Source organism: Notolepis coatsorum, assembly GCF_963971535.1.
Source record: "Notolepis coatsorum genome assembly, chromosome: 5".
Classification (NCBI taxonomy): domain Eukaryota; kingdom Metazoa; phylum Chordata; class Actinopteri; order Aulopiformes; family Paralepididae; genus Notolepis; species Notolepis coatsorum.
In genome coordinates, this window is record NC_140169.1 from 41,186,872 (window position 1) to 41,201,276 (window position 14,405).

Consider the following 14,405-nt stretch of genomic DNA (forward strand, 5'->3'; position numbering starts at 1 on the left):
GTTATATCATTCATCTAGTGTGGGTGATATGTTCATCATAACAGTTTATATGGAATACGATCAAAAATAACGCTGAATCTTACCGTATCCTCCTCGCGCCGTTGGGCGATGAGCGTGGAACAGTCATTTACCTATTATGGTATGTAGAAATATCGGGTCCCTTTCCAGCTTGTATAATAGTATATATGTCCAAATCATGTTGTTTATCGAGTTATTGGCAATCGATCGCTATGTATTGTGTCGAGATCGAGTCCCGGGAGCCAAACAGAGTGCCCGGAAGTAATATGGCCGACCAGCACAACCTCCATAGCACTTCCTGTTTGGCGATTGCGCCGATCGGCCACCAGATGGCGCTCCTGAACCGCCAGAGAGCTCAGTGGGTCCTCCTGGTGGATCTCAGGCCAGCGGAGGGGAAATATGAATCCGATCGCAGATTTTTGAAATATTGATATAAGGACGCTGTACAGCGTCCTCCGGCAACTTGAGCATGGCCGGGAATGACGCTGTAAAGCGTTTCCCGGCAGTCAAAGTGTTTTAATAAATTTTTTTTTGCTTCCCCTGTTATTTTACCCACGCGACGCCACTGGGAGGTAGTGATGCACAATGTGAAAATTGTGGCCGATACCGATAACCGATATTAATATTGCTGTTCTGGCCGATACCGATATTTACCGATGTCGATATCTCTGTATAGAAAACACTTTTTTATGATAATCAAATAAAGAGCTATTTTCCAAAATGCATTTTTTTTAAACTTTTTTAATAAATTACTGATATTTTTAACTATTTAAAAACTATGTAAAAAAAGATTTAAAAAAAAGATATATATAAAAAAAAAAAAAATATCTGCCCATGTAAAAAAACTGCCATGGCGGCCGATATATCGTGCATCACTAGTAGGGGGAGTAGCGGAAAAACCTATTTAGACAAAATTCGAAATAACTTTTATACGCCTGAGTCTCCTGAACACAGAGAGACCAATCCCAAGTCGATCGGCACTTTCTCGGCCGAGCTATAGTCACTTTTCCGCACCTACTCCTGAACTCTGCATGCACAGATTGATAAACCTAGATCTCTGGACTGTTGTGGAATGCTCTAACGCAATCACCAACATCTTTAGCCGGCTGGTGGTCAAGCCTTGGTATCCCATCCTCGTCGCCATTCAGATCGAGTCAATTTGTATATATAAAAACATAGAACATAGTTTATTAATCTGTTTCCACAGAGCTCACTTTCTGGTCAGACGTTTAGCATGTCTGATCACTTTCTGGTCAGACGTTTAGCATGTCTGATCACTTTCTGGTCAGACGTTTAGCATGTCTGATCACTTTCTGGTCAGACATTTAGCATGTCTGATCACTTTCTGGTCAGACGTTTAGCATGTCTTATTGTAAACTGAGCTCTGTGGAAACAGATTAATAAACTATGTTCTATGTTTTTATATATACAAATTGACTCGATCTGAATTCCTACAGCTTACTGTCATGGCTCATTTGAATATTCCACACCAGGACAATCCAGAGAGACTCCGTGGGCAATCTGCACATGCAGAGTTTGGAAGTAGGTGTGGAAAAGTGACGATCGACTTGGGATTGGTATCTCCGTGTTCAGGAGAGTCAGGCGTATAAAGGTCTATCTATTGGATCATGTCTCCAGCACCCCCCCACCCACAGCCGTAGCTACAACCACTTAATGGCAAGGCTCTCATCCACATTCATTAATTTTCTCCACCCACTCTCTCCCATGAGCTCAACGGAATTACAGTGGTCTATACACACAAATGGACGTGGCTTACGTGGATAGAATCCAGAAAGAAAATGTTTGAGAGTTATTGTCTCTCCACCATCCTCATCAGAATACCAAACGACGGAATCTCTTTGGGAAGAATGAGATTGTTCCAGAGACTTGTAGAATCTGTGCCCAGACGCATTGAAGCTGTTCTGGTGACCTCACTCACTAACACACTTTAACTATGTAAAATCAAAGCCTTTTCTATGGTTTTACCAAAACACACACACACATGTACACACTGTCTCAGACACCAACATACACTCACCAGTAGGAATGGGTACTGATTCCGGTACTTTTAAGGGTATCGACCGATTCACATGAGATCCACCGGAATTTACTGCAAAATGAAACTTATACCTTTATACCTATACCTAATACCTTTATGTTCACGTCAACGTTCATGCGCACAATACAGCTTACCTAGGATTTTACTTGATTCAAGAACAACAAAGCAGTCGGGGCAATGGCAAGCCGGAAATGGTCGCAAGTGTGGTTACTGGTTACGGATTCTGATTCTGATTGTAGTTATTTATTTATTGTCTTGCGTGGTTTGTTTAATCGTTTTATACTTGTTATTTTGTAAAATACAATACCTTTATTTATTCATTCATTTATTTATTTAAATGTATAGATGTGTACCTTTTAGTTCCGTAGAATAGTTCATTGCTGCTAGAGTGGTTTATTTAATATCGTTTTATACTTGTTATTTTGTAAAACATAATTTTTTAATTGAAAGATATGTGTGTGTATAATATATATATTAACAAATTGTTCTAAATAAATAAAAATTATAATAAATCATTTGAAGTTTGGGCAATTTTTTTACAACTGAGGTAGGTAGATTTTTAGAGAGTAAAGTACAGAAAAAGGTACCGCTGGATACCGGTATCGATTCAAATGTGAACGGTACCCCACATACACTCACCAGTTCATCATAATTGGGTGCTTGTATCTCAGGGTGTCCGTAGGGCATTAGAATGAGCTGACCGGCAGAGTGGATGGTGAGGAAACACAGCACCTGCTGGACCCTGCTGCTGACGTACTGGGTGACGGCCTGCGCCTCCGGTTCAGACAGCCAGCTCTCCCCACAGTAGGTGCTGCTGCAGCAGTCAAACGACACGCCGACCGCTGCGGGACACAAGATATCGGATTTGAATTTTTTTTAAATTTATTTGAAGGATAAACCCCTTGAGATATGCTATCTCGTTTTCGAGGGGGTCCTTAACATAGGATACAAAACATACAATACAATACATAACAAAAAAAAAACAGGACAACAAATGCACTTATACACTGACATATACGCTCTCCCAAGCTCACCCCCATAATCCACACTGATTCCTCCCAAGAGGATCACCAATAGGGGAGAGTGGGGTGAGCAGTGCCACTTTTTACTTAAAGTGCCTTTAAAGCAAGGGGATTACAGTAATGCCCCCAACTAAAATATGTACATATAGTTTAGGATGTTGTGCATCCCTGGGGACAATCACTTTGGATCTTAAATAAACTGTTTCAGAAATATAGCTTTAGAAAAAAAAGTGGTTTTGTGGCACAACTTGCCCCTGTGCGGGGTAAGTTGTGACATTAGAGAGAATACACTGGGGTAAACAGTGCCATTGATAATTTTACGTAAAACAGATCATTTTAATCTCAAAAGCGGTAAAAGCATCCTGCAGATCTTCATCTCCTTTCCAACCTGACGTAGTCTTCCCCTGTTGCACCTTTTTCACTGCTCTTTCCAACTTCTCAAGAGGAGTTGAAACCCTGTCTGTCTTCCGTTTGTATATCTGCGTGGCATGATGGATTTTTGTCTAAAATTAAGAATATCACATAGTTTTAGTGATCAAATGCAAGAATGCAATGTACAATAACAATAAAATACAATAAAGTAATATATATAGTTAATAAAATAAGTTGGGGCAACTTAACAAAGAGAATATCTGGCACAACTTAACCCAGGCCCTTTGGCACAAATCACCCCAAGCCTACCATTTAAAATAAAAAAGCATCCCCCAGCTGTTTTGAGCTAGCATCATGCTAACTGTATATACTCATGGTGTAGCTTACTAAAGCTGGGGGCAGACCCCAGGAGGTGAGAGCAGGCAACTGCACCTCCTCATCCATCACCCTCAACATAGGGGCCCCCCAGGGCTGTGTTCTGAGTCCCCTCCTCTACTCCCTGTACACACACGACTGTGTGGCTCAGCGGAGTAGCAACACAATCATCAAATTTGCTGACGACACAGTGGTGGTGGGCCTGATCTCTGCAAACGATGAGAGGGCCTACCTGGAAGAGGTCAAGGTCCTGGCGGGATGGTGCCAGGAAAACAGCCTCTCCCTGAACGTCAGCAAAACAAAGGAGATGATTGTGAACTTCAGGAGGTCGGGGGTCAAGGACTACAGCCCCCTCAGCATCGACGGGGCACCGGTTGAGAGAGTGAACAGCTTTAAGTACCTCGGAGCCTACATATCCGAGGACTTGACATGGACCACACACATTGACAGTGTTGTGAAGAAGGCACGACAACGCCTCTACTTCCTCAGGCGCCTAAGGAAGTTCCAAGTCAGTCATAAGATCCTTAAGAACTTCTACTCATGTACAATAGAGAGCATCCTGACTGGCAACATCACCTCCTGGTTTGGGAATAGCACTGCACAAGACCGAAGCAGACTACAAAGAGTGACACGTTCAGCCGAACGCACAATTGGAGGGGGGCTCCCCACCCTCCAGAACATTTACAACAAGCGGTGCAGGGGCAAGGCTAAGAGAATCATTAAGGACTCCAGTCACCCGAACAACTGCCTCTTTGAACTGCTGCGGTCAGGCAAGCGATACCGGAGTCTCAAGGCGAGCACAGAAAGACTCAGAAGAAGCTTCTATCCCCAGGCCATCAGGCTGCTCAACGAACAATGAACACTACACAACAACTGTAACTGAGGGGTACAATTCCCTGACTGTATTACTAGATATGATACTTACTACCACTACCTTTGTACTTAATATTCGGCCACCCAGTACACGGCATAAATATATTATGATGAACACTGTCACGTAGATGAAACGGATCCAACACAAATGTACGAATTAGAAATAGGTCTTTATTTCTACACAGCGATGGTGTGTAGAGCAAGCACTTAATCAAATCAATCACATTTATGAATGGAATTAGTATGCACTTTTATGGCAAGAGTATTCGTCGGTATATCAATAGAGAATGTCCAATCTCTGAAGGCGCAGGTGGTACATATACGACCTGGAATAGTTAAGGAATAACAGCAATGATACTTTAATGATTATATACTGGATACACTAGAGGGGGTTAATCCGGTCGCTTGTAAGCCGACAGGAGTAGGAGGGGGGGGGGGTAGAATCCGGCTGCCTCATCCGGCCAAGGGTATCCCAGGTGAACCCACTGTAGTGCCGTTCAATGCGCCGGCGATCCTTGGACCACAGATGAAAGCAGGTGGACTCTTTGTGGGCCGGCTCTCTCCGGTCCATGGGGGAGAGACGTGAAGCGACCTCGTCTTGCAGAGCGTCTCCTCACCTTGCGTCCTCTCCAGGGGGGGGGGGTTCCAATACACGGCAGTGTCGGGGGTCTTTATCCATGGAATAATCAAAGTATACAAAGCATAATCCGTGCCTGGGAAGGCGGGCTGTCGTCGGTAGAATAATCCGGTATACAGGTCCACTTGCTCGTCGGCTCTGGGGCTCCTCGGGTGCAGCTTCACGTGGGGTCAACCACCCTGGGTAAGCAGCCAGTTCTCTGCCCGAAACGATGAGGTACCGACTACGGTAGTATTCTCACCGCACGAAGCACTATATATTAACAGACTATTATTAGCTTAATAGACTACGTCCAACTCGACGATATAGTGCCAAATATGACTATTCAAATATTAATATACACGATGTCTCAATACCGATGGTAGGCGAACTTGGCCTTACTCCCACACGTGGCGTCGCGGGGAGGCTTTACGTCTGTGACTCTATTGGAGGGTAAGAAACTGGACTGAAAAAGGAAGTCCTACTTTAGTAGCGCAGTATATATACGCACTATGAACAAATAGTCCCATTAGTGGTGCGGTAGCCAGATTCCTACGCGGAACTAGGACTTGTTCGTACATGTGGAGCGGTACGTTTGAACTGGGTCTGAGGGGTATGGCAGCCTGGCACCAAGGTCTCGACCAATAGTAGAATGGAGACTATTATGGGATGTTCAGTAGGCTAGAATGGATATTCAATGCATATTGTACAAGGAATATACAAGGGATATCAGGGAATATTAGAGAATATACAAATACAATTAAATATATATATATAAATAAATATATATATTCGGCTTAATCTGGCCCTTCACAACAGCCACCCCCTGAATAGGTCCCAGACCTAATCAGTTAAACAGAGACAGATTAATCGCGTTGTCTATTTACATATAAGGGTTTGCTGTAGGGGTCAGTCAACTTCACAAAGTCATAGGGTTGTAGGGTCATGGTCATCATCGATTGTGTCTGGGAGTCGAGGCAGTTCTATGAGCCTCGCCACGGGACGGGTGTAAGTGCGACCCTGGACAAGCACTTCAGCTGCTCGGACCTTGCCGTCGGCACCGGTGATCACTTTGCTTACGCGGCCGGCCGGCCACATAGCTCTGGGCAGTGATTGATCAATAATCATGACGACTGTTCCTTCTGTCAAATTGTCTCTCTCCTTTACCCACTTCTGGCGGGTCTGTAGAGACGGTAGGTAGTGCAGTAGGAAACTGTTCCAAAACTTGTCGGCTAATACTTGGCTGTACCTCCACATTCGTCGGCCGTTCGCTTCTTCAGGCCGGTACATTGTCTGGGGTAATGCAGGATCTAGCCGCCCCATCAGGAGTGTGTTGGGGGTAACTGGGTCGATATCCGCCACATCACTGGAGACATATCCGAGGGGCTTCGAGTTAAGTACTCCCTCAATCTCCGTGAGGACTGTCATTAGGACTTCTTCCGCCACAGTCTGGGCCCCAAGTACTGCGTACAGGGCTGTCTTTATGGAGCGCACTTCTCGTTCCCAAGTGCCACCGAAGTGGGGTGCGTTTGGGGGGTTGAATTGGAAATCAACCTGTGCTGGAGCGAGGTTGGTCTTAAGTTCTGGGTCCATAGCTTGGAAGCTCTCTCTCAGCTCTCTTTCGCCGCCTTTGAAGTTTGTCCCATGATCGGACAATAGGGTAGACGGTCTTCCTTTCTTTATGTGCAGCGGGCCAAAGCAGTCCATACCCGTTGAGTGGAATGGCTTGTCACCGATTCGGAGGCGACATGGAGGAAGGTCAGCCATCCTTGGTATGCTGGGCTGCACGCGCCACTTGCGGCAGTCTAGACATGTTCGCTGGAAGCGTCGTACCGCCTTTCTTCCTTGTAGGATCCAGTAACGACGTCTGATTTCCGCGAAGACTCTTTCTGCTCCTGCGTGATGTACATCCTCATCGTATTTCTTTATAATCAGCTCTGTGACCTTGTGTCGGCTGTTCAATACGATCGGGTATTTAATGTCATCCGGTAGATTGGGGGCTCTGCGTAGGCGACCACCCACTCTGATGAGGGTATGAGCGTCGCTCTCGGGGGCCAGATGAATTAATCTGCTGTCGGATGGGACGGGCTTTCCTCCCTGTAGACAGGCCAATTCATCGGGGAACGAGTCTCTCTGGGCTCGCTGCAGTAGAAGCAATTCTGCTTCCTCGTAGTTAGCTGCTGACATATCAGCGGGGGACTTGCACTCCGGGTGGTACCGCAGGAATGTTCTTTGTTGTGCACTCTCTATGGACGTGCAATCGTCTATGTTAGGGTCGGTGGAGGCTACGGTGCTCAATCCACAGAACACAGACTTCTTATTTTCCACCTCCTCTGGACTTGCTTCCCTCGGGATAGGCATGGGCCACTGTCCTTCCGGGAGTCTTAGGAATGCGGGGCCGTCACTGTAGACATTGCGACGGGTGAGGTCATCCAGGGGCATCCCCCGGGTGATGACGTCAGCTGGGTTCTGTTTTGTATCAACGTAGCGCCACTCTGTTTCTCCGGTTAACTCTTCGGTTAAGTCTTGAATCTCGGTGACTCTGACTCCCACGAAGACTTTGTACTTGCATGAGTCCGATTTGATCCAGGCGAGTACCGTCGTGGAATCTGACCACAGGATTGTTCTAGACACCGGTATGGTGAGCTCACGTTGGATGAGCGTGGCTAGGTGCGCTCCGGCTAGGGCTGCGCAGAGCTCTAGACGTGGGATAGATTGTTGCTTGCGTGGGGCTATTCTCGAGCGGGCGAGGACAAATGCTGTGTAGATCTCTCCCCCCTTCTCTTGGGCCCGTAAGTAGGCTACTGATCCGTATGCGACCTCTGAGGCGTCACTGAAGACGTGTAAGTCCATTTTACATGTCTCTGGCCTCACCGTGGGTGGGAAGTAGCTTCGGCGCATATTAACGCCTGGGAGTGAGTGGAGCTCCATCTCCCACTCTCTCCAGGTGGATGCAAGGTGTGCGGGAATGGGGTCGTCCCAGCCCTGGTCCTTGTCCCACAATGCTCGTACAATCATTTTTGCCCTGGTGGTGTACGGTAGAATACATCCTAGCGGGTCATATTGTCGGGCGAGTGTTGTGTACACACTCCGTCTGGTGGTCGGCGCCGCCGCCGGCCTTCCCTGCTCCGTAGTCAGGGGCTTGTGTCTGTAGTGAAGCGAATCTGTTTTGAATCGCCACACCAATCCCAGGGTCATCTCCTGGGCTTCTCCCGGGATTGTAGCCATCCAGGTCTCGCTGCTGGCTGCCTTGTCCTCGGAGGAGAGGCTGCGCAGTACTTGCGGATCGCTGCTGGCCCACTGCCTGAGATCAAAGCCGCCTTTGATCAATGAGGCGCGGAGTTTAATCAGGAGAGCCTCGGCTTCTTCTTGGGTTGAAAGGCTTTGTAGACAGTTGTCTACGTAGAAGCTGTTCTTTACGCTGTGTCGGACCTCTTCGTCCGCTGCTGGGTCCTCTGCTACATGTTTCTGTAGTGCAAATGTAGCACAGCAGGGGCTGCACGTCGTTCCGAAGGGGAGGACTTCCCATTGGTAGATGGCTGGGTGCTCATCTCCTGGCTTCTCTCTCCATAGGAACCGTAACAGGGGCTTGTCCGCCTCTACTAATCTCACCTGCAGGAACATTCCTTTAATGTCCCCGCTGATGGCCACCTTTTCCTGGCGGAAGCGGAGTAGAACGCCGAGTAGGGAGGGGCCGAGTGTGGGACCGGGCAGTAACTCTTTATTCAGATTTTGGGATCCGATCTGGTAGCTGCAGTTAAATACTATGCGGTCTTTACCGTTGTGATGGACCTTGTGGTGAGGCACGTACCACGATTCAGTGGTCTGGTCAGCCTCTTTAATGTCCATCTTTGTGACGTGTCCCGCTGTGATGAGCTTCTCAATCTCAGCGCGGTATACACTCTCTTGGGCGGGGTTCTTGGCTAAGCGCCGCTCCGTGTTCAGCAGGTACCGTTCTGTGGCGTCTGTCTTGGCGTGGAAAGTAGGCATTCCTTCTCGCCGCAGGAGTGGCGTGGCGTATCTCAACACGCCGTTGACCGGGACTCTCTTGGTCCCTGTCTCGAGGAGGTGAATGGTGTAAATGTCATCTTTAGAGCGAATGTCTTTCTTTCCGTTCTTAAAGGGCATTTGTTCCAAGGTCCATAGCCGCTCTACGTGTTGCAGGAGTGCGGTTTCTCCCTCTGTGACTCGGGAGTGGAGACATCTAGTGGCTGTACTTCGGTTGAGAGATTTGGCGAGCGGGCCTTGGAGAGTCCATCCCAAACGGGTCTCGACTGCTGCAGGACAGCCTCGGGGTCCGGTATGAACCCGGTCTATCGGGACAATGAGGTCTGCATGGTCGGAGCCTATCAACAGGGTCGGCATAGCATTGTCTATGAGCGGGATCGGTAACTTGCGCAGATGTACATATTTCTCCATCAGCTTGGCGACGGGGTATGTGTACTGCGACAGTCCTATTTCTTGGCTGGTGAAAGCGTCTGCAATCTGGTACCGTCGCTCAGGCTGGCCGCTTGCTGCGATAGAGAATGAGACATTCTCGCCCTTTATCGTCTTCAAATCTCGTCTTATTGTCCGAATTGTCATTTGGGTTTCGCTTCCCCGCAGCCCTAGCTGGGCCGCAGCGGAGGCGAGCAGAAGGGTCTTCTCTGACCCGTCATCGAGGACGGCGTAAGTGTCCAGGACTTTATTCTGGTAGCTTAGTGTCACACGCACTACTTTTAGGAGTACTCGGGCTCCACTGCTGCTGGCGGGATCGATGTACATGACGCTCGCTTTGCGGCTGGATGGTGCGGGTGAAGGGCGCCGTCTGTTACTGTCGTGAAGTATGTCCAGATGGGCTCCATCGCACTTGGTGCACCTTTTCTTTAAGCGGCATTCGGCTGCCATGTGTGAGCGCGCACAGCGAAAGCAGCGCTTGTTGGACTTTATCCATTGACTTGCTTCCTCCGCGTTCAGCTTGGGGAAGGAGTCACATTGCGCTAGCCAGTGTTCTTTCTCACAGTAGGGGCACACTATCTTCCACTTCTCCGTTCTGGAGGGGGTACTGTGGCTCCTGCTGCTCGGTACTGACTCCGATTGGTGCATCACGGTCACCGATCTTCTTCCATCATTTAGTCGTCTGGTTCCTTCTCTGGAGCCAGGGGTGCTCCGTCCGAATGTATCTAGCCGTAGGCTGCTGACTTCTCTCGCCAGGAAGTCTGCTAGATCGAGGAGGTTCGGTTCGGGGCCATTCGGGTCTCTGTGGTCCCTCTGCCGCCTAAAGCGCTCCTGACGAGCGGGCGGCAGCTTCTCCAGAATCCTTTCCACATTTGAGTTGGCGTAAAGTTCATGCCTCCCCTTCTCTCTTTGCGCTCCCAACATCCCTACCAGGGACTGCACTCTGATGGACAGGTCGTCCAGTGCTCGATTGTCTATTGCTGGGGGTAAGCGGTCGATGTGTCGGATCTCCTGGATCACGTAATCCCATATGCGCCCATACCTCTGGTCCAATGCTACCAGCGCTGCTGTGTATGGGGTGGTGGAAGTCGCGTAGGCGAGCGCTATATTATGTGCGCGGGGCACCTTTAAGTGCTTCAGTAGGATGGCGTATTTGTGGCGTTCATCCAATACATCCACCAACATGGTCTCCAGACACATGCGGAGTTCTGTATACTGGGCCCGGTTCTCCTGGGTGAAGTCGGGCACCATAGGCGTGCCAATGTATGACGCTGACTGTGGATACATCGGCGAGCGTTGGGGGAGAGGCCTCCTAGGCGGTTCTCCTCCTCTTCCTCTTCGTCTTCAGTTAGGTCATCCAGTGCTTGTAGTCTCTGGTTTAGCCTCTCCACAGGATATGCTGCTCCTTCCCGGTTGCTAGGTCTCGCTTGGACCGGTGGGGGGAGGTGGTCTGTGGGGGGTATAGACCTCGTCTGTTGGTCAAGTTCAGGGTTGTTTACTCGGCTAGGGGATGCCGCCCTGGAGGTGTGTCTAGACGAGTTCCTGGAGCCTCTGGCGGAGGGAGAGGGTGTTGTCCGTCTGATCAGCTGTTCTATTAGTTGCGACTGCTGTCTGTCGCGCGCTGCGTCCCGTTGAGCACCGGCTCGTTCTCGGGCCACATTCTCTTCCATCTGAATGCGTCTTATTTCTAGACGTATCTGCTCGTGTTCGCTTCGCTGCTGGATCTGCAGTCGGTCGCGTTCAGCAGCGGCGTTCAGGCTGATGAGGAAGGCCTGCTGTAGGGTCCTCTCTGCCTCGCTGGGAGAAGGCGGTTGTATAGGGGAGCCTTCCCTCGGGGTACTCCTTGCGGAGCCTTGGAGCTCTATCTCCACGGTGCTCTCCCCGTCTTCTTCCGTGCCGAGTTCTCTCTCGGTAGCGTTGTATTCCTCCCGGGACTCATCGGGGACTACTTCTTCAGTACTGGCGGGGTGTGAAGTCATGTCTGGTTCCCACTGGTCCCCACCGTGAACTTGGTCAGTTACATTAGAGCCCGTAGGGGCCTCTATGGTCGGGGTAGTCTGGGCGTTGGGGTTAGACATACTTTTACTTTCTAGTTTTACCGCGTTTACTGTTAGTAGAAGACTAGGTTGTTGACTGACAGCGTAGGCCTCTAAGTACTGAGGGAGCCGTCGTTCGCGCTGCGGGCGTTGGTTAGGAGGATCGTTTCGTGGAGTGTTCATCATAGGCCATTTCAATATTAATAACACTATATTAATATTACACTAATTACCATCCGGCTCGAAGGACCAATTGTAACTGAGGGGTACAATTCCCTGACTGTATTACTAGATATGATACTTACTACCACTACCTTTGTACTTAATATTCGGCCACCCAGTACACGGCATAAATATATTATGATGAACACTGTCACGTAGATGAAACGGATCCAACACAAATGTACGAATTAGAAATAGGTCTTTATTTCTACACAGCGATGGTGTGTAGAGCAAGCACTTAATCAAATCAATCACATTTATGAATGGAATTAGTATGCACTTTTATGGCAAGAGTATTCGTCGGTATATCAATAGAGAATGTCCAATCTCTGAAGGCGCAGGTGGTACATATACGACCTGGAATAGTTAAGGAATAACAGCAATGATACTTTAATGATTATATACTGGATACACTAGAGGGGGTTAATCCGGTCGCTTGTAAGCCGACAGGAGTAGGAGGGGGGGGGGGTAGAATCCGGCTGCCTCATCCGGCCAAGGGTATCCCAGGTGAACCCACTGTAGTGCCGTTCAATGCGCCGGCGATCCTTGGACCACAGATGAAAGCAGGTGGACTCTTTGTGGGCCGGCTCTCTCCGGTCCACGGGGGAGAGACGTGAAGCGACCTCGTCTTGCAGAGCGTCTCCTCACCTTGCGTCCTCTCCAGGGGGGGGGTTCCAACACACGGCAGTGTCGGGGGTCTTTATCCATGGAATAATCAAAGTATACAAAGCATAATCCGTGCCTGGGAAGGCGGGCTGTCATCGGTAGAATAATCCGGTATACAGGTCCACTCGCTCGTCGGCTCTGGGGCTCCTCGGGTGCAGCTTCACGTGGGGTCAACCACCCTGGGTAAGCAGCCAGTTCTCTGCCCGAAACGATGGGGTACCGACTACGGTAGTATTCTCACCGCACAAAGCACTATATATTAACAGACTATTATTAGCTTAATAGACTACGTCCAACTCGACGATATAGTGCCAAATATGACTATTCAAATATTAATATACACGATGTCTCAATACCGATGGTAGGCGAACTTGGCCTTACTCCCACACGTGGCGTCGCGGGGAGGCTTTACGTCTGTGACTCTATTGGAGGGTAAGAAACTGGACTGAAAAAGGAAGTCCTACTTTAGTAGCGCAGTATATATACGCACTATGAACAAATAGTCCCATTAGTGGTGCGGTAGCCAGATTCCTACGCGGAACTAGGACTTGTTCGTACATGTGGAGCGGTACGTTTGAACTGGGTCTGAGGGGTATGGCAGCCTGGCACCAAGGTCTCGACCAATAGTAGAATGGAGACTATTATGGGATGTTCAGTAGGCTAGAATGGATATTCAATGCATATTGTACAAGGAATATACAAGGGATATCAGGGAATATTAGAGAATATACAAATACAATTAAATATATATATATAAATAAATATATATATTCGGCTTAATCTGGCCCTTCACAACAACAACCATCAAACGCACATAGCACACACATCCACACGCACACACTCACTTTAAACAAACACACTGTAGCACCCACTCCCCACACTTTATAGCACACACTCACTTTAAACAAACACACTGTAGCACCCACTCCCCACACTTTATATTTATTGATAAAGGATTGCACTACAACTCGTCCACCTTACTGTAAATTGTACCTCATCCCATTTCTGCTTTGCACTATATAGTATTGTATATTAGTACACTGCATAGTATTGTATATTATATGGTAACTCAGTTACGTCTATTCTGCATCGAACATTGTACATATGTCTATACTGAACACTGTGACCTCATTTTCTACTTCTAATTTACATGCTATACTATGTTATTTGATACTTATCTTGTCTAGCACAGTCTCTGGAGCGTAACAGTAAGAAGCATTTTGTATGAAAGTATTCTGTACTTCTGTATGACAACTATTAAAGAAACTTGAAACTTGAACTTGAAAACTTAAAGCACTAAAACATGTGTGAACTGTTTTCAAAGTTGTCTATAATTGTTCAAACACAGCAATCAAAAAACCTTGATCATACAAATTTTACTTTGGAGGGCAAAAAACAGTTTTTTGAACTTAAATGTGCTTACCTCAAGCCAGGTGTCTCCCTTCTCTGCTGGTTGAGTGAAATGGATGCCTCTTCAAAAATATGTTGTCACATGACCAACTTCTTCTATGGTTTTCTAGATAACAGGGGTGGAACTACATGCCCCTTGGCACTACTCACCCCACTCTCCCCTATATATATGTTCCCTTATAAAACACATACAAAATTATAATTTGATCTGAAAACGACATGTAAGCCCTAACACAGTAAATCAATAATTCTGTATGTGTTTTGTGTCAGAACACACAATACTGCGTTGCAAAAAGGAA

The 14,405-nt window shown here is 47.8% G+C and overlaps 1 protein-coding gene across 1 annotated transcript in view; it reads right to left on the bottom strand.

The window, feature by feature from the left end:
* Window positions 1-14,405, bottom strand: part of LOC311228155 (carboxypeptidase O-like) — a gene marked incomplete at both ends in the record, with an annotated part of 117,508 nt that overhangs the window by 91,591 nt on the left and 11,512 nt on the right. Inside the window, one exon of the mRNA XM_084314068.1 lies at window positions 2,717-2,919. Coding sequence (XP_084170194.1) covers window positions 2,717-2,919 — 203 coding nt within the window. The remainder of the gene's footprint in view (window positions 1-2,716; window positions 2,920-14,405) is intronic.